This window comes from Magallana gigas, chromosome 6, assembly GCF_963853765.1.
Source record: "Magallana gigas chromosome 6, xbMagGiga1.1, whole genome shotgun sequence".
NCBI lineage: Eukaryota > Metazoa > Mollusca > Bivalvia > Ostreida > Ostreidae > Magallana > Magallana gigas.
Window position 1 is genome coordinate 49,498,767 of NC_088858.1, and position 24,865 is coordinate 49,523,631.

Here is a 24,865-nt window from a genome sequence, read left to right on the forward strand (position 1 = left end):
TCTAGACTTGTTTTAGGCCTCTCTTAAATGTAAACTTACGTGCCATAAATTAAGTCGAGTGTAAATGTCTTTCACGAGGTAATTTCTCGTTGTTCTTTTCATTCTTCTCTATCTACATTGAAATCTTGTTTACCTGAAGTAAAAAATAGAACAGAACTTTTAGCTGATTGAAAAGAACGCTTTCTCAAGAATCCAAATGGAGTACTGGGCAACAATTTTAATACGTGAATGCCATTTTATGAATTTCTGTTCTTCGTCCGTAAGGGGTATCCACTAAATTCACAAAAGTACATTACCATATTTAGTTTAAAATATATGTTAATGGTATATTGTACCAATGTTAATTTTTATCATCATTTTCAGTTACATATTCATATAAATCAACTAATATTTACTATTATTAATAAATATTTACATCTACCAAGTATTATTTCCTCTATTTCTTACGGAAACTTATAGTTAATTCATAGCTCTATTGAAACAGCCAGACTGAAATCTACACGCCCCGTTTATCGATTGATCGAAATCTACAGCGGCTGAAACTTACTTACTGATATTGACACGTCCTGTTTATCGATTGGTCGAAACCAACAGTGACCTAGGAAAAATAACGGACTGCACGAAATCATCATGATGTCATATTCAAAGTCTCACAGGAGACGATTTGGATATTTCTTTTAGCTAACGTAATTATGTACATTAACAGTAATATAGTGAATTTTACTTACTTTTCGTAATCAATTTATTAATTAGTTTTTAAAAAGATGTTAATATAAACAATAAACTGCTTTCTTTGGTGATTCATGCGGGTCATGAAGGTATAGCGACCATTGCAGAAAAAAATTACATAACCCGCTAATAAAAGTTGAAAAGTGAATGGAGTAGAGTCATGTATAAATCGTGTTCGGAAAGCCCGCTCAGTTCTGCACATATGCAAAGATCAAGGTCAATGGAATATGTGTCTGTATAGTGTTCTGTTAAAGATTATGAAATGTTGTTTCTTGCTGATCAAAGGATGCAGTTTAGCAACCGAGATTTTTCTGAAAGCCTTGTTGTTGAGAATTTGGAAAATATGCATAATGTAAGATATGCTCTGTTATGCGTGACAGTATTATTTTATTTATTTTATTTTATTTTATTATTTTTTTCAAAAATCTTGAAGATGCATGGCAGCAAACCCACTGGTCTGTAACTCTTGCAAGCATGCGCTGGTTGGCCTCCCCCTTTGTACATGGGGATTAATAGTCCTGTTTCCATTCAGTGGGGGTTTTGCCGATGCAAACAATTAACTGCGTTAAATAGCTTGAGGATGCTTTTTTCCAGCCAACTAGGTCAATAAAGCAAAAACATCAGGTCAAATACAATACAGAACCATTTTGACAAGGCCTTGGACTTTCGGTAGGATGTAACTATATCTATTTCTTGCATCAAAACAAGTAAAAAATGACTGTGGTTTCAAGCGAAATAAACATCGATTGCGTAGCTAGACAAACCGTGTTGATTTCAAAGAGCCGTGCACGGATGAATGACAGGCATACGTCACAATGCTATTATCGTTTTACTAACAGCGTGCCAGTTTGCTTGTCGATCCGTGCTAAAATTTTGTATGCAGATTATTATATTATTCACCGATTGGTTGTTCGATTTCATGGATGTAAATGCTAATTTGCATATCAAACACAGAACCCAGAAACGCATTGACCAATGACATTACATGATGTTTTGGTAGTGAATATCAACACGTGGACAGTCCAAAGCTTGTTGTTTGTTAAATTTATTTCTTTACGTTTTTAACTTGGTTACAATCCGATAGTATCCGTAATATTTGGTTTACTTCGATACTGGTTATTTCATTCAAGAGCGCTTCTAGATTTACCGGATAATATTCGAATACTGTGGAATCATTAATTTCGTGGGGGCCAATTTTCGTTGATTGCTCAAGTTTTACAGGTTAGTGGGGACGTAATTTCGTGTATTATATTATACCTACAAAAGGATATATGACTTTATAACCCATATTCAATAATTCGTGGAGAATGTTAATTCGTGGATGAGAGGCAACCACGAATTCCACAAAAATTGAGCCACCACGAAATCTAATGATTCCACAGTAATGCGACGTTCGTTAAACAAGTAAAAACGGTGGAGGACGTTTTTTATTTCATTTGAATACATTGTCCATCTTCCCCTTTCTAGCGTTTTGTTACCGATATGAAAATGGAAGAAACAGTATGTATATGACTGTTACTACCATATGCAGAAGACCGCGTAGAGTAGGTCCGAGTAAAATGGTGTAGGCACATGCGCGGATCCAGAAAATTTTTCCAGGGGGGGGGGGGGTCCGAAGGATAATTGTGTTTGCCAGGGGGGGTCCGAGGCATATTTTCGCGATAATTTTACTATGTAAATTTAATAAATTTTCATTTTCCAGGGGGGGGTCGGGACCCCCCCCCCCCCCGACCCCCCCTCTAGATCCGCGCATGAGGCATACTACTATAAATCACTTATTTCAAGACATATATATTTCATACATTTAACAAACAACAAGCTTTGGACTGTCCACGTGTTGATATTCACTACCAAAACATCATGTAATGACATTGGTCAGTCCGTTTCCGGGTTCTGTGCTTGATATGCAAATTAGTATTAACTTCAATGAAATCGAATAACCAATCGATGAGTAATATGATAATCAGCGTACAAAATTTTAGCACGGCCCGACAAGCAAACTGGCATGCTGTTAGTAAAACGATAATATTTGACACAACTACCCAAAGTACAATACAATGTATCTTGTTTAAAGTGGTTCCGAATCCAACACAGTCAAACAAATGAAATTAATTTCACGTTCTATAAGCTGTACGACATGGCCGAGTTTTTTCATCTATATAAGTAGGCTAAGTTGACTGATTTGAAAAATTTGTTTTATTCAGTCAACTTATTTTATTTACTATGAGTGTTTTCTTTCAAAATACGATTGAATGTCTACCAAAAATTTCGAACCTCTGCCTATATCTATAGAATTTGTTACTTTTGTCTGCATATGAATAAAGCATTCCTTGAACCTAGTGCGATTTTAACATCTTATACACTTTTACCGTTTACGTTACACTTTAACTGAACACTCTACATTTGAAAATGAAATCTCATATCTACAGCATAAGACATCATTTTACAATAGCTGTAGGCTAAAAATTGTTTACATAAACTCACAGTCTGATTAAAATAAAACCTTCCACTAGCTCCTTCAGTTTTTTTATGGTCGCCTGGAAGATAAGATGCGACCATCAAAAATCTTCTTCTTCTTCTTCTTCTTCTTCTTCTTCTAGATATTCATACTATCATCTGGTGTATTATTGAACTTTCTTTGTTGGTTCTCTCAGTGGTTGGTGTATTTTCCGGAAAACAAAACTCCGTTTTAATGGCTTTCTTTTTTCTGGGCACAAACTATTTCCTCTAAAAAGTGCTGTCAGTCGATCGACTACCTAAGGCTAAGTACCTTGACAATCTTGCGTGTCATAAGTAAAATAAGATGACTGCGGTCGACGTTTTTGTTGGAAATTACACTTTGATTGACTCTGAACTGTATGGTTTATGGTTAAATGGATATAGTGGTGAGTTCATGCTGTTAACTTATTTCTCGACTATACATATATTACTCTCTTCTCATTATATCGCGGGTTCCGTTGTATCGCGGTATGTTCCAAAAAATAGGATTCCCGTTTTTTTCCGCGATTTCCCAAAAGGAGGTCATGCACCAACTTCAGGATGAGTGCAAAGAAGGTTGTCAAATATATAGGCAAATAAAATTTTTCTCACAAATAAAAATTTTACCGGAGAGAAAGCAAGTTCAAAAGTCCACAGTGTATCTGATGAAAAAAAACTAGATAAAAAGCATAATAAAATGTATATTTCATTCCCTAACCAGTTTAAGTGACTTTGCTTTCACGAAGAATTATATTTTATTTTTAAAAAAATAAAAACTGTCCGTTATAACTGAACAAGGCTTCTAGATTTCCAATGCCGCGATACAATGGAACTCTCTAATTTTGAAGGTGAATAAGACTTGTGATTTAAAAATAGCATACAAAATAAACTAAGTAAGTTGGGAAATTGGTGTTCCTCACAAAAGCTAGTCTAATACAAGCTTTTTGAACAGCACAAATGACATGTGAAAATGATCACTTGGTATATCTTTTTTCAGGAAAAAAAATAAGTACCACGATATTATGAAACACCAGTATATATTACGGAAGCGTATTAGGGTCGCAGCAGTATTTTTTATTAATTTGTTATAACAGATTAGTAATTTGTTATAACAAATTATTGATTTGTTATAACAGATTATCAATTTATTATAACAGATTAGTAATTTGTTATAACAAATTAGTAATTTGTTATAACAGATTAATAATTTGTTATAACAGATTATCAATTTGTTATAACAAATTAGTAATTTGTTATAACAGATTAATAATTTGTTATAACAGATTGTCAATTTGTTTAAACAAATTATCGATTTGTTATAACAGATTATTAATTTGTTATAACAGATTAGTAATTTGTTATAACAGATTAATAATTTGTTATAACAGATTAATAATTTGTTATAACAGATTATCAATTTGTTATAACAAATTAGTAATTTGATATAACAAATTAATAATTTGTTTTAACAGATTAATAATAGCATACAGATATCATAGCATTGCATAGAAATCTCATAGCATTACATTTTTATACTATTTTTTGGTAAATTAAAATGCTGTCTGACGATATATGATATTACATGATATGGTATGCAGTGCTAGGTTTTGTTATGCTATGATGAATGAGAATCAAATGATATGCTATAAAATCCAATCCTATGCAATGTAATTTCAATGATATTACAGTTATCTAATTCCATAGCATAGCATTGGAATTACATTATATACCATTGGAATCTTATAGCATATAATTTGATTTTCATTCATCAAAGCATAGCATCATTTAACCTTTTATATCCGTAACATTGAATAGTATCGAAATATCATAGCATATCATTATATGCTTTTGTTTTAGTAAATTTAAATAAAATGCTTCGTTTAATGAAGATATATGATATTACATGATATGGTATGCTGTGCTAGGTTTTGTTATGCAATGATGAATGAGAATCAAGTGATATGCTATAAGATTCCAATGTTATGTCATACGATTTTAATGCTATGTTATTTAAATTTCATAGCATAGCATCGATATACATTATAAAGCATTTGAATCCTATAGCATTTCATATGATTCTCACTGATCATAGCATTGCTTACCATATCATTAAGCATTTCGTTTCAATTTAATATAGCATAGCATAGAAATCTTACAGAATTCCATAGGAATCTCATATCATTGCTTATGAATCTCGAAACATTACTCGAATCTCATAGCACAGCATAGCATGAGATTGTAATAGATATGCATAAAATGATGGTCAAATATCATATAGCATAGCAATGGAATCTCATTACAAAACATTGAAAATATCATAGCATACCAAAAAATAGTATAAAAATGCAATGCTATGAGATTTCTGTGCAATGCTATGATATCTCTCTGCTATTATTAATTTGTTAAAACAAATTATTAATTTGTTATAACAAATTAGTATTTTGTTATAACAAATTATTAATTTGTTATATCAAATTACTAATTTGTTATAACAAAATACTAATTTGTTATAACAAATTATAATAATTTGTTATAACAAATTAATAATCTGTTATAACAAGTTGATAATCTGTTATAACAAATTGTTAATCTGTTATAACAAATTGATAATTTGTTATAACAAATTGATAATTTGTTATAACAAATTACAAATTTGTTATAACAAATTGATAATCTGTTATAACAAACTATTAATTTGTAATAACAAATTGATAATCTGTTATAACAAATTATTAATCTGTTATAACAAATTAATAATTTGTTATAACAAATTGATAATTTGTTATAACAAATTACTAATCTGTTATATCAAATTACTAATTTGTTATAACAAATTGATAATCTGTTATAACAAATTACTAATTTGTTATAACAAATTACTAATCTGTTATAACAAATTACTAATTTGTTATAACAAATTACTAATCTGTTATAACAAATTAATAATTTGATATAACAAATTGATAATCTGTTATAACAAATTAATAAAAAATACTGCTGCGGCCCTAATACGCTTCCGTAATATATGGATGTGGAGTATCCTGGCGTCAAGTGTTTCCAATAGTCTAAAACTTAAAGCTGCCTTGTATATCTGTCTATTTAGTTAATAATTTAGAAACCAAATATTTAAATTTTCTCATAACTTCATTTAAAACTTATAATTATTACAATACCGACATTTGTACAGTCGTTTTACAGTCATTTTTCGAAGAAACTAAGCTTATCTTATAGCGCTCGTAGGATTCCAAACAAATAAAAACTTAACAAAGTCATATGATACTTTAAGCATATGCATGTATATATACATCATCAGAGGTCTATTTGCCCGGACGATCGGACATACATGACAGCATGATACATGTTTAACATCATTAACTCCAGTAAGCAATGCCATGAGTTTTATTGGTTTATTTGGAGAGCTCGGTTTTTCATCTGTTGCATCTCAGATACAATGTTGTTGAATGGAAAAGATTTTGATATGCTGTTCAATGCATAGTATTTTCCCCCTTTTAACAGTGAATTTAACATTAGTCAGAGTTTCTTTTGGCATTTTAGCGTCATCTGGTTAGATTGATTTGTAAAAAGTATAAACTCACCTGAGAATCATGTGTGGTGAATAACTAGAATTTTTGGAAATCACCATAATCCTTTCAAATTCAATTAAATCAATGCAATGTAATTTTTCATGGATTTTGGTTATTCGATTCACCATCATTAGAAAAATAGAGGTTAGATTTTATAGCTGTGTCACGAATATTGTGTTTATTTGCTTTTCCTGTAAGTTGATATCTTGCAGCATCTTCAACTACAAAATATTATTAATAATGATAATGATAAGATGGGATGTGACTTTTTTTACTAGCATACATCTGTCATCTGTATGTGTATTGAGAATATTTGCCTCCGTCATACAGATAAACTTTAGTTAGCCTCTGATGTTTTGCTGCAATTCTTTTTACAGCTCAAGATGCAGCTCTTTTTCTTCAAAAAAGTGGTGTCCTGCAGAAGGCGGACGTTTCCATGGAGATAGTTTACAGTGACATCCAGGACCAATACAGGCTGTTCTTTGGTTTAGAGAAACTGCTACAGTCCCCACCAAAGTTAATAGATCAACAGATATATCAAATGGACACAGACATGCAAAGACAAGTTATCGAGAGGTAACTTGATACAGTTATATGTTAATATGTTTCTCACATCTTCTCTGATTTGAAAAACATGATTTCTTAGTGGGTTGTAAAGATCTAGTTAAGATTCTAATTTTTATAGATGTACATTTTGGATGTCAGGTATTGTTCCCCCAAAGTTTCTGAATTCAAAATGATCATCGAGATGAATATATATACGAGAGCTGCAGAACTGTAGCTCAACAGAAAATTTAGGTCTAAAGTCCTTTAATAACCACCAATTCCTTTTAAGGTCAAGATCTAGTCAAGGATTCCAGAGTGTCTTTTTGGTGCTAGAACCATAATGTCATAATTGATTTGACTTTTTCCTGTACTGTACGGCTTTAAAGGAGTTATGTAGAAAATTGAACAATTTTTTTATGTTCTATGTTAGATCATGGGAAAAGTAATCCCGAAACCTATATTGAATTTGACATCATTTTAAAGAGGAGGTCAAAAAGGTTGTTTACCCGGTAATTCCATTTTTGGAGACACTGTAGGCATTCTAGATATATTTTATTAGTCAAAAATGGACAAAACTCTGAAATTGTTCCTTATTTCCTTCATATTTCATTGAAAATGACTGTTTAAAACATGATTTTTCATTGTGTTTATCAAAAATGTTTGCCCCGGTACACCCTATCAAATAAAGCTATTGTTATCAAGCATCACTGAAAGAATTTATATATTAAATTTTATAAACCTGTAGGCACCTTTCATTTACTAGATCTTGACCTTCAGGTACAGTTCTGCAGCTATTTACTTGATAAAATAATGACTATATTTAAAATCTTTTGTCAATAAATTAAAGTTACAAAATATCTAAGCTTTATTTGATATGATGTTTTTCAGTTAAGTTCTGTTCTCTTGAAATTTTAAGTTCATCTATTAATGAACTAAAAGTCATGAAATATAATTGGTACTGTCTTATACAAAAAAAATACCGGTATTTTTGTCAGTGAAATGACGAAATGTAATTGTTGATCTGTTTTACTTTAGGTACTACCAGTTTGATTCAGTGGTGGTAAGAGAAATACTAGGACGGAAACTATCATCTAGAAACAGAAAGGACATGGATGATGTCAGCGAGAAAACCAGGATTCCAATTCGCAGCTGTAGGAGGCAGGTATGTACTGGCAAAACACTCTCTTGTCACAATGTATCTACAAAACTTTCTCTAGTCAGGATATACCAACAAAACTTTCTCTAGTCAGGATATACCAGCAAGACTTTCTCTAGTCAGGATATACCAGCAAAACTTTCTTTTAGTCAGGATATACCAGCAAGACTTTCTCTAGTCAGGATATACCAGCAAAACTTTCTTTTAGTCAGGATATACCAGCAAGACTTTATCTTGTCAGGATATACCAGCAAGACTTTCTCTAGTCAGGATATACCAGCAAAACTTTCTTTTAGTCAGGATATACCAGCAAGACTTTATCTTGTCAGGATATACCAGCAAAACTTTCTTTTAGTCAGGATATACCAGCAAGACTTTCTCTAGTCAGGATATACCAACAAAACTTTCTCTAGTCAGGATATACCAGCAAGACTTTCTCTAGTCAGGATATACCAGCAAAACTTTCTTTTAGTCAGGATATACCAGCAAGACTTTCTCTAGTCAGGATATACCAGCAAAACTTTCTTTTAGTCAGGATATACCAGCAAGACTTTATCTTGTCAGGATATACCAGCAAGACTTTCTCTAGTCAGGATATACCAGCAAAACTTTCTTTTAGTCAGGATATACCAGCAAGACTTTATCTAGTCAGGATATACCAGCAAAACTTTATCTAGTCAGGATATACCAGCAAAACTTTCTCTAATCAGGATGTACCAGCAAAATGTTCTCTTGTCTCAATGTATCAGAAAAGTTTCTCTTGTCAGGATATACTGGCAAAACACTCTCTTGTCAGGATATACTGGCAAAACACTCTCTTGTCAGGATGTACCGGCAAAATGTTCTCTTGTATAACAATGTATCAGCAAAATGTTCTCTAATTGGGATGTCCCAGCAAAACGTTCTCTTGTCAGAATGTACTGGTGAAACATTCTTGTGCATGTCATTTCATTGGGGGAAAAGATCCTGTGCTTACAGTTACATTACAAAAAGGGAATATAAGAATAAAGAATTCAAAGAAGTAGTGTATTAGAGAATACCTGGTGCATCTTTTTAACAGAGCAGTTGAAATAACAGAGCAATACCAATACATCGTAGTTTACTTGAGGAGAAAATCCTAACAATTCATATTGTTCTGTTCATTTTAGATGGTCACCCTGTATTGGTTCTTTAACTAATGACTATTGAGTAAAAAAGAGGCATTTTTACATCATTACACAAGAGCTGATCCACAGAAACAACACAATATAGACATACCATAAATTTTTAAAATGTGCCACATTTTAACGTAGCTCGCGGGTTTGCTGACTTCACAATAGTATTCGACGTAAAGAGTTGACCGTCATAGCAAACTAATACATTTCTTTTAAAAATAACAAATGATTTTTAAAAACATAAAATAAAATATTTCAAAAAGCTAAATTTCAGTTAAAATACAAACATTTATAAATATCAAGTGCTAAAAATTTAAATACGTGACATGCATTGTCGCATTTAGTTCTATAAGGTATGAGTGTGCGTTGTAACACTTTCATCTAAAATCATGTTTAGTCAAGTACATAATTATAAATAAATTGAACCGTATGCATTTACTTCGCTCATTTTACAATTACAAATTCTATATTTTCAAATACCGATCTATCTATTAAAATTATTTTGGCTTAAGCTAGTTATCGTATACGATTATAAACTTATTTATACGTCAATAGCTGTGTGATGATTTTTTTGGCATTGAATGATTGACTCGTTGAGTTTCATGAAAAGAAAAGTAGTCATGTTTCTTCTCTTCACAACCTAACATTATTTGCATTTGTGCATTCGAAAACATTCACAACAATGTTAATTAAATTTGTATGTTCTAATATTTGTTAATCAGCTGGTCTTGTCAACCAGCGCATTTTCATTTTTGGTTTTCGGATGTAAGAAATTGATGACGTCAGGCTAACGTCGTTATAAAAATATAGGTTTTTGTGAAATCTTTTAAATCTTTAAGTTTGTTTTGCAAAAAATTGGCCGAGAACACATATTGATTATCTTTTATAAATTGATTCAAAATTATCTCTTCTGTTATAGTGTTGAGTAAAATTAAGTTCGTCTAGATCGTTTAAAAGTTTGGAGCATAGTTTTAAAATGCAGTTTTCGACAAAGTAATGCATTTTACTATATATTTCATTGAAATGGCGTCGCGTGATTTTATCAGCGATACTGTGTTTGAATCACGATAACATTATTACCAAGCAGACGAATCTCAAATAAATTTTAGAAATAAAACTCTGAAACCTATCGATCACACGGACAAATTTTCAGGGTAGGTTTTCTCACAAGCAGTAAACCAGCGAGCTACCTTAACAAATGATGAATCAAAATTTGCACAATCATACTGGTAATTCTTATTTAAATATTGAGTACTTCAAATAATATACATGTACATAAGTTTTAAATTTTGGACATTTTGGACATATTTTTATTGCATCTTTGTCTTTACTTTTGCAGAAACACTGATGGGAAATTTATTTCTCCATTGCCTCATAAATGAATTGTGAATGCACGTATTTATGGTTTTATTGACATGTTTGCAGTTTGACAACTTAAAACGGGTCTTTAAAACTGTGGAAGAGATGATGGGGTCCTTGGTGGAAAATATCAAAACTCACTACCTTCTCTCAGAGGACCTAGCCAGGTAAAGGTTTTTTTTTGTGAAATACAGTAAAACTTGCATTTAACAAAAAGCCAGGGACTGGCGATTTTGCTTTGTTATAAGCATAGGGTATGCAAATCACTTTACCGTAAGTGTCAATTCATTATAAATGTGTTCGCTTTAACCGTGTTTTACTGTAACGCAATAAAATAATGAAGACGTTCATTGCTTAAAATCTTTAGTGTTTTAACAGACTATGTTAAGTTTTACACTGTGTGTTGACAGTTCATTGCGGGTATGTTTAGGCTGCCTGATTGATTTCACATCAATGTGTAGAAAGTCACTCATCTGTACTTATAAGATATGACATCATAATTAACTTTGACGTCACGATCCGCATTCATTTCTATCATTCTCAGGGAATGTATCATAACATAACAAGTGAATTTTTTTAACATTATATAAAATCCCTTGATTTCTTTACAAAGACGCTGTTCTAAATACCTGGTAATAGTGATACTATAATCAATACAGAGTACGGAAAAATCAGCAGTTTTAAAGTTTCATATTAGGTAAATAACTACATGTATTTATAAACTAATGGTTTGGAGACTCCCCCTGCGACATGTAAACCAATGAATGGAGATTTTTTGATGCATGTAAAAAACAGCTTGGGGCAAGTAAAAGACATATTTTGCCATGTTAGGATACACAAGTCAAGTGCTTAAGAAGAACATATGACGTCACAAAAATGCATCAAATATTCAATTCAATTCAATGGTTTATTGACATCACCATGTTGGCATACAGTTAAAATGAAATCAAATGACAGACAAGAGAAAATTGTAACATAAAGGCTACAGCATGCAAAACAGTTTTACACAATACTTCATAGTCCCTGAAACTGTTTTCTCTGCATAAAACATTTATCCAAGTAGATACATAGACATTTTGTAGTATTATAATCACATGGATTAACAATTTCTTTTAGTGAATCAATACCACAGTACAATTCATCATTGAAAATATCACAATAATGAAATCGATGATTGTCATACACAGGACAGTAAAGTACAAAATGTTTTTTATTTTCGACTAATAATTTACAAGCATAGCATAAACGTTTTTCCTTTGGGATAATTGGTTCACAATATCTACCTGTTTCCTGTTTACCTGTTTAATATAGTGTTGAATAATTAATAATAAAAAAAAGATAACCAACACTATATTTGATTTTTATTAACCGGGTTTTCCAACGGAAAAATCTGGTTATTAAAATGGTGAAAATGGCAGGCGGGTGGCTGCCAAAAGGGTACCCTCATTGTACGGATAACTCCTCCTACAGTTCTCAAGATAGGAAGTTGTTCTTTTGCAGATCAATTGTACATATATCAGAGGTGTGCATATTGCTAGGATTTTGATTTCTGATAATTTATGAAAAAAATACCAGCTTTTGAACTTAGTCATCTTAAAATAGTTTCTCAAATCAGTATAAAATTACTTGATTATGTAAGACAGTATGATATATAAAGAGAATATAAGTCAATAGGGGGAAAAATTTGCAATTTTTAATAGAAAAAAATTTATAATTTATCAAATAATTAATTCGTTCAGTTAATGTAAACAGAAGTCCCTTGCAGATTTAAACTTGCAATCTGGGGTTCATTAGACTAAAACTTTAACCACTGAGCTATAATTATAAAATTCAACAAAATCAATTAATACAAAACATTTGAAACAAAACATTTAAATTGCCATCTTGTGACACTGTGTCTTAATAAGTAGAAGTCTTGGAAGGAGTGAGCTACCTTAAGTATCTACCTGACAGTGTGTAGACAAATCTCACATAGTATTCAGGAAATGGTAAGCAGTTTACTGGTCATGTTAAGTATTTCACTATGTGAAGACAGGATATGTTAATCAAGCAGTAGACAGGTGATGTTTCCTATCTCACATAGTAGAAAGGAAATATATTGAGTATCTAGACTGGGAATATGTTGATTATCTCTCATAGTAGAAAGGAAATATGCATAGTAGACAGAAAATAAATTGAGTATCTCACATAGTAGACAGGTCATGTTGAGTATATCACTGTGTAGACTGGTCATGTTGAGTATCTCACACAGTAGATGGAAAATTCGTGAGTATCTCACATAGTAGACAGGAAATATGTTGAGTATCTCACATAGTAGACAGGAAATATGTTGATTATCTCACATAGTAGACAGGAAATATGTTGATTATCTCACATAGTAGGCAGGTCATGTTAAGTATATCACTGTGCAGATTAGTCAAGTTGAGTATCTCACATTGTAGACAGTTAGCATTGCAGTTAGTAGATCAGAAGGACAATTGATATTTCAGCATGTAGATAAGAAGTGTTTAGGATATCACTGTGAAGTTATGTATTGTATCTTTGTATGTAGACAGACTTTTAAGTGCGAGTAACTTATGAGGTAGTCATTTATAGTTCAGTCTGTGCAGGAACACTCAAGCTTCATTTATATCTGCATTTGAAATACAATAAAACACGCTTATAACCAAGTGCAAAGGACAGGCTAATTTGTTTCATTATAGTCATAATTTGTTATATACGTCAAGTTTACAAGAAAGAAAATCATGGGGGATGAAAATCACTTCACTGTAAGCGTCAATTCATTCTAAGCGTGTTGGGTATAACCAAGTTTTACTGTACTGTTTATCTATTACAGTGGAAAATGTTACTGAAAATTGTCTTTAAATGTATAATTCCTAATTGCTCTGCAAATATAATATACTACAGATTTTATTCTGGTAATAATTAAAACTAACCAAACAATTTTTCACATATTTAGGCAATATGCAGCCATTGTGTTCATAGCAAACAACAGATTTGAAACAGGAAAGAAAAAACTGAGTCACTTGTCGTTCGAGGATTTTGTTTTTTGTGCCAATCAGATGATCACCAACTGGTCGTACAGTTCCGTCGGTGAGTTGAAACATTACTTGCAATAAATTGAAACATAAGTTATGGAAACATGAGTTATAAAGGTATACTAAATCATTTACTAATGCTAGATCCATGTAGTACATGTGTTTAATAGGATAGTCAATTACAACTCTGCTAAATCTCTGCTTTATTCTTTACAATTTCTGTATTAATCTATTCAATCAAACTGCAACACCATGAAAACTGGTGTTTAGAATAAGGAGTGTTATTTCTCGCTACCAATTTCATACAATTTTTTACAGCATTGTAGGTTATAAGATTTTTTTTTGGCATTTGTATTTTGAATTGATAAATTATATTTTCTTTGTTCGCTTACTGATCATTGATAAATTAGATTTCTTTTGATTGCCTGCAGATTAGTTTGTTTGGTGCATTGCTTAGTTATTTTTCTTTTGTTAAACTACAGAGTGCACGGTACATGCAGATATGGACGTCGATTTAGATCGGGGATTTCTCCATGATCTGAGAGAACTTAAAATGATATCAGAGAAAGAGGTTCTGGATGAACACAAAGGGTAAAACAGCAATATGTTTTTATTTTTTACTACATGTATTTGTACATGTACAACATTAAAACTTCGCTCCTTCAAGAAATTTATCAGCAAATACCTTTGTTATTGATTATGTGCAGATCGTTTAGGGGGAGGGTTGTGGTCAAACTTATTAAATTTACATATTAGGATTAAATGTATTAGAAATAGATCTAAAACACCCCCTCCCCCCAAAAAATCCCTTTGAATTGTTGACGCACACATATTGGTCTGCCAATATCTACATACATGTATCTATTGCTGTAGATTCCCAATTAAATACGAGTGATATTAAAATCTCCACAGAAAAATTGCGAGAAGCAATCCTCATGGATTTTAATCTCCCTTTCATTTTTCAATCTGTTTTGAGCTATAGGAAATAACCAAAAAAACTGGTGACCCCGATTTCATATTCTCGTGATTTGATACAAAACAGTGGAATCGCGGAATTAAAAAAGGAATTTACAGTTACTGTATCTCCTTGTGAAGGGACGAACCATCACTGATTGTGTGTATATTATTGTGTTTCTGTGTTAGTATGTTAGTGTACAAAATAATGTTGGTAGAAAAACAATGCTACTTAGAATCATCAAACTTCTAATCACCCGCAGATATTTTGGATTGTTAAAAAATAAACCCATTTCATTTCCAAGGCTGATAATGAATTGTTTTTTGAGATAATTAATGGGAACTTTACACAATTTACTTGAAAATGTTTGGAAAAAAATAGGTTTGGCAACTGGGGGCTACAGACCTGCAGCTACCTAAATGCATGAATGACTTATATTCAAGAATGACTTCCTGTGGTGAGGGGATGCTCCGCTTAGCGGTGACCGTATTTCTTGATTCATCAAAGAAGATGCCCCTGTTCAGCTGTCAGTGATATATATTATATGCTCAGCTCTAGTACTCCCACAGACAAAACAGACACAAATTACTGTGGCTGAGAAACTGAGTGAAATTTTTTTCTTCAATCCATAGGCAAGTTATCAGTCATTTAAAGCCATCGTTGACAAAGAAATCACGACAGGTGCTTGAGGAATCCTTCAAGGTAAAGACACACTTCACTTTTTGACAAGTCATTCATCAAAACTCTATTTCCATATATAAACTTTAGTGATTCTAACTGCAATTGGTTGTGCACTTGGTATTTTTTTTTCTATTTTAACAATATCAAATTAATGCATCATAAATTTTTTATTATTTTTTCATCTGAATACATTTCCTTCTCTTGGAAACATTTCTAATGTTTATACAGTAATCTGCTGATCAATAAAATGAGGGCTCTTTTTAGCTATAACTGACCATGGAAGTACACTAATTATCATTTGTAAATTGTTCAATGGACATTTTTTTTTATCATAGATGTAAGGTTTTTACCAATAGCAATTTAGTCTCAATTGTCTGCTGTTAAATTTTCATTTCCATCATATCTAATAGGGTGATAAATGGAATATGAACATGATTTTATCTGCATGTTTTCAATTTCCAATTGGTTTGAAACTTGTTAGATTTTCTGTTGTAGAATAACTCTAAAGCAATAATAAACATTGCCTGTGGTCTCAATCATAGCAAAGATGTCCGAGACATTTTTGTGGATTTAGTAGAGAAGGTCAGTATATCTTAATTTAAAAAAGAAACAATTAGTTCAGGACAGATCTATGTGTTGAGGGATTATCATTTAGGTGGAGGTCAGATTTTGTACTTAAAATGATTTTATAGTTTGATAAAATATGGTATTCACTTTAAAAAGGTTAGTGCCACATATCTGAAGTATTGAGAGGTAATGTAGGTACATGTATATGTAATAGTAATACCTGCATACAGATGTTAGTGACATGCAGTTACAATAGACTAGGTAAACTTAGGGTGTGTCCCTGTAGAGATACAGGTGTCATGGCTCATGCAACCAGTTGGAGAAGGTAGGTAAAGAGGCACGGTAAAAATAGTCAACAGGAACGATTAAGTTAAACTTGAATTACTAGTAATGCTGAAGTGTTTTTATTCTGTGCATAATTGTCCTACATATGATGTAATTTATAGTCATTCACTGTGTCAAGTGCAATAACACAGGTAAACCTAGCCTAGGACTAGGTGTTTAGAATGATTCTACATACATAACACTTTGACTAGAATAGGAATGCTATATACAGGTATAGCAAAATAATAAACAGAAATGGAAATAAAACTAAAAACATCATGCAGACCTGTCTCTTTTGACCAAAATTTGAATACAGATATAAGCCACAGTGTTGCTCTAGTTTGCTGGTAAGCATTTTTATGTTGCTGTAAGCAGTATGCTCTGTTTATGAACACATTGTGTCGTGCTGCTATTATATGTTGTGATACTGTAAATAATAACATATTTTGTGTTGATGTAATCAAAGTGTTGTGTTTGATCTGAGTTTTTATTCTACAGGTGACGGAGCCCTGTATGTCAGCAGGGCTGTCTGGATCGGACATGGAGGCTTTCCTCAACGCCTACAAAGACACGATCGTCAGAATGGATGTGTTCAGGTAAAATCTCACATTAATACAGGATTGCTAGCCTCAGTTTAATTCATTTGCCATGACACTCTTTGTTGTACATGTGTTACACATCTGTGTTTTGTATTTTTTACTTAACTGGTAGTACTGTAGATTCCTTATTTTACGCCAGTACTTAATTCTGTGATGCAGCCATTTTCCATCAAATTGAGAGAACATAACATCGCAAACGCCAAATTTTTATCAGAGTTTTATATTGTTTATTTATATCAGAAAAATAAAAGTGAGATTTTAAAATTTGCATGATCTTTATCTCGCAATTTCTTTAATTTTATATAGGATATTAATTCCTCGCATTTAATTACGAATCTACAATAACTAGGAGAGATGTGTAGATTTTGTTGTTTGTGTTGCAGACTTCAGCCTCACATGCTTGCTGTGTGGGACAGGTACATGAAGACACTCAAACTCTGTGTCCTACAGATCTACCACACCTGAGATAGAACATTCACCTGTAACTCAGGTAAACACTCTGTGACGAACTGAAAGTGATGATTGCAAAAAATGTGACCTTAAATATGTGGAGTTTGATAAGTACATGACAAAGTGTTCATAAGAAGTTGTCAAACTCTGGAATAAAGTGGCTATTGATCCATCGCTGTTGAAAGGATACGCATGTATGAAGGCAGACAAAATATCATCGTCGGATGACAAAATATATACAGAAACAAACCTCGTTAGCAAGCTTTATTCTGTTATAAAGACTGTTTGATATACATGTACATGTACAAGATTGATGTAACAATAAAGAATCAAAGCTCACCCAAATTTTCAATCATTTTACATTTCGTATGTACATTTCCTGCAGGGTCTGCATATTAAGCAGACGGAAGGCGATCAATCCATTGATGGATTCTGATGTATGATGACTTTGAGATGTTTATTGAATAATATAAATCAAGATGACCTTCAGGCAAATAGGTCAAAAACTATCAAATTAGGTCAAGCACGTTTAATCTTCTATAGTGTGCATTAATGTACTACAAGCATCCAAGGTCATTAGTTTAAGGTTGATTTTATCAACTTTGGTCTAAGGAATTATAAATACATGCTTTAAAGTTTTCTTATTCAAACACAGATATTTTTTTTAGATTTATTGAAGATCATTTCACTATCATTTTTAACAGCAAATTTCACATGTCAGTTTTTTGAATTTGGTCATTTTATGAATAGTACATGAATATAATTGAAATGTAGACTCCTTCATAAATTTATTTAATTTTTTTCATGAGGTGGTTTTCTCTTTTCGTTGTATGGTGTTGTAGCTTTGAATTAACAATGACCCCTAGCAGTCCTAGCACCGTTATTGTGGTTTGGCGTGGGGTTTTTTTTTTTTACTCTCTTAAACATAACATTCAACACCCCTCCCCACCCACCCGCACACACACACACTTTTTTGCAAAGTAAGCCATAACCATAACTTTTGTTTTTGCTTGTCAAAATTTCTGATAATTCTAGCCCCCTCCCATACTTTTAAGTTTACTTCTAACGCCACTCCCATGAGATCATTGGCACTGGCATCTGGTGACTTCACTTATTCCTTTCCTCTGTACAACACTGTAGGGATGTTGAACAGCATCATTTGTCTGACTTATTGAACAGTATGATTTGTGTTTCGGGACTTAGAGTTAAACAGTGTCACTGTTTATTACTGACTGGAAGGGAATCGTACTCCTGTTATCTTCTAATAGAGATAAACGGACGTACATTTTGAACGCAGTTTATCCATGTCATGAAGAGTAATGCGATGGAGAAAACTCCTCTGTATATGGGCCTTACTGCGCGGCAACAATATCGGTGAACTCACTTTGGTAATCTGTTACGCTTCGGGATTATTTTTATTAACCCTGAGCGTTATTTTCTTTTTCGTTTTTTTTTTGGTAGCATATGTTCCTACGTAATAAATTAAGAATTCAATTTATACAATATTTTTTAATTGATTGTCATAAATAAAACGTCAAAGACACGTGTGCACGCCAGTGCGTGGAGTCTGCCAGATTGCAGCGTGATCTGAATCCCCAAACCATGAACTGAGAACAAATTGTAGATTTTGGTAATTTGGATGTATGGTTAGCCGCGGGGCGATGTATGTTAAAAAATTTGCAAGTTTGTGTACATATTGAAATTATCAAACGCAAACAAATAATCAAAGTGTTCTTTTGGTTAATTCTGGGTAAATAAACCCTTAATATAGACAAGTAAATGCAAATTAGCACAAAAAAACATCCTCAATTTTAGAAGAATTCTTTAAAAACACTTTTTACCTCAAAATGTTACCCAATATGCGCGGATCTAGAGGGGCGGGGTGTCGGAAAGTCCTATCTCAGATTTTTTCTGGATCCGCGCATGCCTGGTATGTCTTTTTTCATTTGTATTTAGTAATATAAATGACATCTGCCTGTACTGTCCTGCTATAATTCTGTTATTACTCTTTTTCTCTGGTCGTGAAAGCCCCCAACTGGGGTAGGAACGATGTTCATCCGACGCTTATTTCCATCTGCTGGACTTCTGTTAGCGTTAGGGACTGGGAGATAATGATTATAGACGCCATCGTGCAAGTCTCAGAACCTCACCTGTCAGCGTTAGGGACTCGGAGATAATGATTATAGACGCCATCGTGCAAGTCTCAGAACCTCACCTGTTAGCGTTAGGGACTGGGAGATAATGATTATAGACGCCATCGTGCGAGTCTCAGAACCTCACCTGTCAGCGTTAGGGACTGGGAGATAATGATTATAGACGCCATCGTGCAAGTCTCAGAACCTCACCTGTCTTTCTTTTGAAGATAAGAAATGTCACTTATAATGCATGCTTTGTTTTTGGTTAATGGAATATTTAAAAATATATCGAAAAGACCCTTCCCTTTTCCGCCGCAACAGAGACAGTCTTTAAACAAAATAGTTTTCTGTTAATCACATCGGGGAGTGAAACTCAATTTAACTGCGTTTTAAAATTTATTAACGTGTAAAAAGTTATTTTTTTCTTTTAAGGGCGACTCCTACACTAATATCGTTAAAGTATCACTTCTGAAACATGATTTCGTTGTTCAAGGAAAGATAATTGTAAATGCCCTCAATTATTTTATACGAATTTTGGGGGCAATTTAGACCAGGATCAGTTTGTTTTTAAAGGGGCATGGTCACGATTTTGGTCAAATTTTATTTTTTACTTTTTATTGTTTACGATGCTCTAGTAATACATTTCTAACGATCAATCAAATTACAATTCTTTGTTATGTAAACAAGGCTCGTGCCATGTTTTGGGTTACATTTGTTCAATATACCGGTAAAAGATCTTCTCTAAGCTTAATTTTTTTCTACATGCTAATTCGTTTTGAACACAGTTCCTAGCGTTTGTCACATTCATTTTAGGACTAAACATTGAATTTTCTTATCAGCATTCAAAATATAACCAAAAACGTTGTTTACGAAACAAAACATGTGAGCTTTCAGACTTATAACTTATAACTCGACCACTGACACTCAGATAGAAATGCCTTAATGAAGCATTATAAACTTGAAGAACGAAAAAAATTGACAAAAATCGTGACCATGCCCTTTTAATCGGGATCAGTAAATTCTGAAAATAATCAATATTTCTTAAATTTCGCCAAGTTGAATCAATATCTTTTTTTAAAGATGTTTGTCTTACATTTAATCTCTAAAACACCTCTCTTTTATAGGTTTTATCCATAGGTTTAAAAACTATAGGAACAAAAGATTTTTTTTCATAAATGTTTTTAATTTAAAAAGTAAAACGTCCTATTGATATTACTGGACATGATTTTATTATGTACTGATATCATGCATTTTTTTCATACCAAATTTTTAACTCTACAGTGTTTCTTGCATTCATAAAATTTTTCACTTTCTCGTAAAAATACAAAAAATTCGTATAAAATAATCAAGGGCATGTATCCTTCTTTAAACAACGAAACCATGTTTCAGAAATGAAACTCTAACGATCCATAATATACAATTTTGGTGTAGCATTACACCTTTTAAGTAGATTTTCAGAACCTGAATAATTGTGTGTGCATTAAGAAAGAGACGTTTTTAAGTTTAGAATTAAAACGATTATTTCTGCTAAAGTAAAACTACAATTTCATATCTATGTCGAATTTGTGGTAACATCGCAGTGAAATATCCAAGATCAATCTCTTTATTTGAAACAATAATTTGTGAATTTCAAACCTATATCATTATATCTCGGTTAGTAATAATTATAATGAATTTTTTGGCGTCGCTTTTTAAATATTTTCATTTCTCGAGAAATGTATGTCCTGTCTCAAATGCAGCTTTTATATAATTAGTTTTTTTTAAAGCGCCATCTGAATTTTACCATCACAGCTGCGGTGATTATATCTGTACAAAGTTCACAAAAGATAATTAATTCATGAATAGAAAAGTTAAACCTTTAGGTTGTGACTTATTACACAAGTAATGTTTACTGAAAGAAAAACGCCACAACTATGAACGTGGTCAGAGGGGCAGCCTACCAATGATCAACCAAATCACATTCAAGGAGGGTGTTCCTATGATGTTGGTATATTAACCATCCTCTAATGAGACTATTTTCATTTGCCAATTAAACCCCACCTGACGTCACTAAGAAGCCGTTTATCATATTGCAAGCATAAGTGACATATAAGACCATCTGTCACGCAAGAACTACAGGCAAGAAAACAATTGTAATCTATTTAAACGATCATTCCACATTTACCTGTTTAAATTTCAGTAGAATTAGAGGAGAGAGAAAGTACAACATTCAAGGTAGGTTTTTAGCATTAAGCATACATTGCTTGATTAATTGCAAATGCTATCTCTTCGTTAATTTACTATACCTGTATATACTATTTCATTCAGTACTTGTATTTAATGGCTGCTTTTGAAAAAAAAAAACCCATGTACTTGAATTGAACAAATTTTATTGTATGAAATATAAACAAAAGGATTAGAGACGAGTTCGAACAACTTACGAGTATAGGTATATTTACAGATAAGGCGAAGAATAACAGATATTCACTTAATATTTCAGACAGATTTGTGTTTATTTACTGATCATGAATTTTAAATATTAGCTTTAAGAAATCCAGGACTACTACAGAAATTTTAAAACGGTAAACATTTTCAATGCAGAAATATACACATTTTCACTTGCAAGGGGATTATTATACCTACAAGATTTAATATAATAATGCATGCAGATTAGACAATGGATCTAAACTTCTTGTAGATGTGCACTGCTATATTCATACAAATATTTCATATATTTCGTTTCGTTATGCGAGTAATAATTTGATGATTTCGCGAAGAAAAATATAGTCTTGTCATTGGCTACTTGTTTCCAGAACTTCACTGCTGAACGTTTCAACAGTACATATGCCAAACGTTTCTCCAAATAATTGTTTTATATTGCAGTATTTAATTTAAAATGTAAAATTTATCTTTATTTTTTATTAATTCTTTGTTGTATCAGCATAGGCTGTGATTATATATATATATATATATATATATATATATATATATATATATATATATATATATATATATATATATATATATATATTTTTTTTTTTTTTTTTTTTTTTTTTTTATTTGTATATCTAAAAAAATCAATAAACACATTATTTTCATGACACATATCAATTGATACCAATGCAGAAAACCGCCCTTTCATAAATTGTTACATGTACATACTTTTAAAGTAACATATACACATAATTTATTTTGGTAGCTTTGGAAAAAAAACTCGGGGGGGGGGGTGGTATTGCAAGCTATCTGATTTAATAATATTTGAGTAATTGTAATTGAGCTCAAAATAAAGTTTTATTAATAGTAAAATATTTAATGAGAATAATGAATAAAAAGACTATATCATATTCCTATTTTAGGTATTCTTGTTTACATTTTTAAATCAAAGTACTGATGTACTGACGGGAGTTGATTTTATTGAATGATTTTTTATTGTATGGATCCAAGCAATATTGAACTCCAGTCTTGTTTAACCAGAGCCTGGGCTGTCTCCGATAATCTCCGACAATCAAAAGAGAGACTCTCTGCTGGTCGGAGATTTACGGAGACAGCCGAGTGTCTGGTTGAAGAAGACTATATTGAACTCTTGCGTAGGAATACATACGGCTACAAAGATTTCTAAATTGTTCGTGCCATTTAAAATCTGACTATTTTCAAGGTATCTATAAATAGGTTTCCTTGAAAAACAATGCTTCATCACACATTGCATCAAATTTATCGATTATTTTCAAGAACTAAGTTTTGTCAGCGGTTATGATTTGTGCTTAGGTCCAAACACTATTTCACTTTCGGTTTGCCAGAGTAACTGCATAGGAGAATTGATTGAAATCAACTCCCAAAAAATCATTAACGCCGTTGTTTATCTGCATGTTGTCATTCATATCATTTAAAATAAACATTGTAATTTTTTAAATCATCAATTAACAATAGAAAAATAACATTTGTACATGCGTTCATTTATCAGTGTGTGTTGCATGAAAATTTGTTTCATTTTTGTAATTTTACAGTTTCGACTGGGTGGTTCTTATTATTAATTTTGCGTAAACATCCTCAAGATCATTTCAAGTAATGCGTTGCACCTGTTCATTTCTAGGATGAATTCTACGTACGTGGTATTAGCCGTTGTATGTCTTGCTTCGTTGCTGCTAGGAACATGGTCTTCTCCAGCTTCCAAGCGCGTCTCTCAAACCTTTACCGACCAGTGGTGCCAGGACAAATTTGGAGAGTATGTTGTAACGTGTACGCACGCACCCGACCAGTGCTGTCATTTACTTGAACCATACCACTTCACTCTCACCGGAAATGAGTGTCAAGATATGAATGATACTGAATGCAGGACCAATATGTTTACAACATGTTGTAAGGACGGCAAAGAGATGGCGGCCCGCTACGATGAAAATTCAATGCAAGACACTCTTTTCATGTGAGAATATGTGCTTTTTTATGCTGTTTCATGAACATTACTTATTTATTATTTCTCGTTGATCATATAAATTCTACAAAACTTTCTCAAATATATTTGACCATGTGTACTTGGGGGAAGGGTGTGAAAAAAGGTTTATACAGCTTTTTCTGACTAAAAACATGTGAAATTGTCTACTTTGTATCTAATCACCTAAGAGAGAGAGAGAGAGAGAGAGAGAGAGAGAGAGAGAGAGAGAGAGAGAGAGAGAGAGAGAGAGAAAGAGAGAGAGAATCTTTTTCTGCCTAATAGATGAAAGTTATTAAAACAAGTACTAGTAAGTCACAAGATAATACAGATGCGCATCAATTCGGGTCAAGTGGCCGCCTTTTTTAAAACCACTTCTTGCGGATGTTCCTTGGTAGCCAACAAATCACTGGCCCGTGAGAGGGGATGGTATTGTCGGCAGGAGTTCCGGTAAGGACGTGATTCATTAAATCGACAAAAAGTTCGCGGGAACGTAATTTTGTTAAAAATAATCACGAATACGCGAACAACGATGATTGCAAGGTGGTTGAGCAAGGAAACATCTAATATATTTAAAATCATTTGAAAAGTTTGTTCTTTCTGTTTTATGTATTACTGCATTGACACGATTTACGATTATTTTATTATACAACTATTTAAAGTCTAGGCGAACAACAAAATACATTTTCACCAGACGTAGAAGTT

The 24,865-nt window shown here is 32.4% G+C and overlaps 1 protein-coding gene across 2 annotated transcripts; it reads left to right on the plus strand.

The window, feature by feature from the left end:
- Nucleotides 1-3,460: 3,460 nt before the first annotated feature.
- Nucleotides 3,461-24,245, plus strand: LOC105319999 (acidic fibroblast growth factor intracellular-binding protein). Of its 2 annotated transcripts, XR_010714519.1 has the most exons (12): nucleotides 3,461-3,614; nucleotides 7,169-7,367; nucleotides 8,373-8,499; nucleotides 11,073-11,173; nucleotides 13,966-14,099; nucleotides 14,527-14,635; nucleotides 15,632-15,701; nucleotides 16,176-16,262; nucleotides 17,070-17,167; nucleotides 17,554-17,660; nucleotides 21,935-21,969; nucleotides 23,825-24,245. XR_010714519.1 is itself a non-coding variant. In XM_011417751.4 (10 exons), exons 1-10 carry the CDS (start codon nucleotides 3,533-3,535, stop codon nucleotides 17,633-17,635), a joined length of 1,089 nt encoding a protein of 362 aa, XP_011416053.1. In that variant the 5' UTR covers nucleotides 3,461-3,532; the 3' UTR covers nucleotides 17,636-17,959. The 2 variants fall into 2 exon arrangements, 1 of the variants encoding a protein (XP_011416053.1); XM_011417751.4 differs by lacking the exons at nucleotides 21,935-21,969; nucleotides 23,825-24,245 and having other exon boundaries at nucleotides 17,554-17,959.
- Nucleotides 24,246-24,865: the final 620 nt, after the last annotated feature.

What these genes read in the sequence shown, in the direction of transcription:
- LOC105319999 (XM_011417751.4), top strand. Translation starts at nt 3,533, where the DNA reads ATGACTGCGGTCGACGTTTTTGTTGGAAATTACACTTTGATTGACTCT. An exon ending in CTGGTCGTACAGTTCCGTCG is followed by an intron (nt 14,100 to 14,526) that starts GTGAGTTGAAAC and finishes GTTAAACTACAG; the next exon opens with AGTGCACGGTACATGCAGAT. An exon ending in TTGTGGATTTAGTAGAGAAG is followed by an intron (nt 16,263 to 17,069) that starts GTCAGTATATCT and finishes TTTATTCTACAG; the next exon opens with GTGACGGAGCCCTGTATGTC.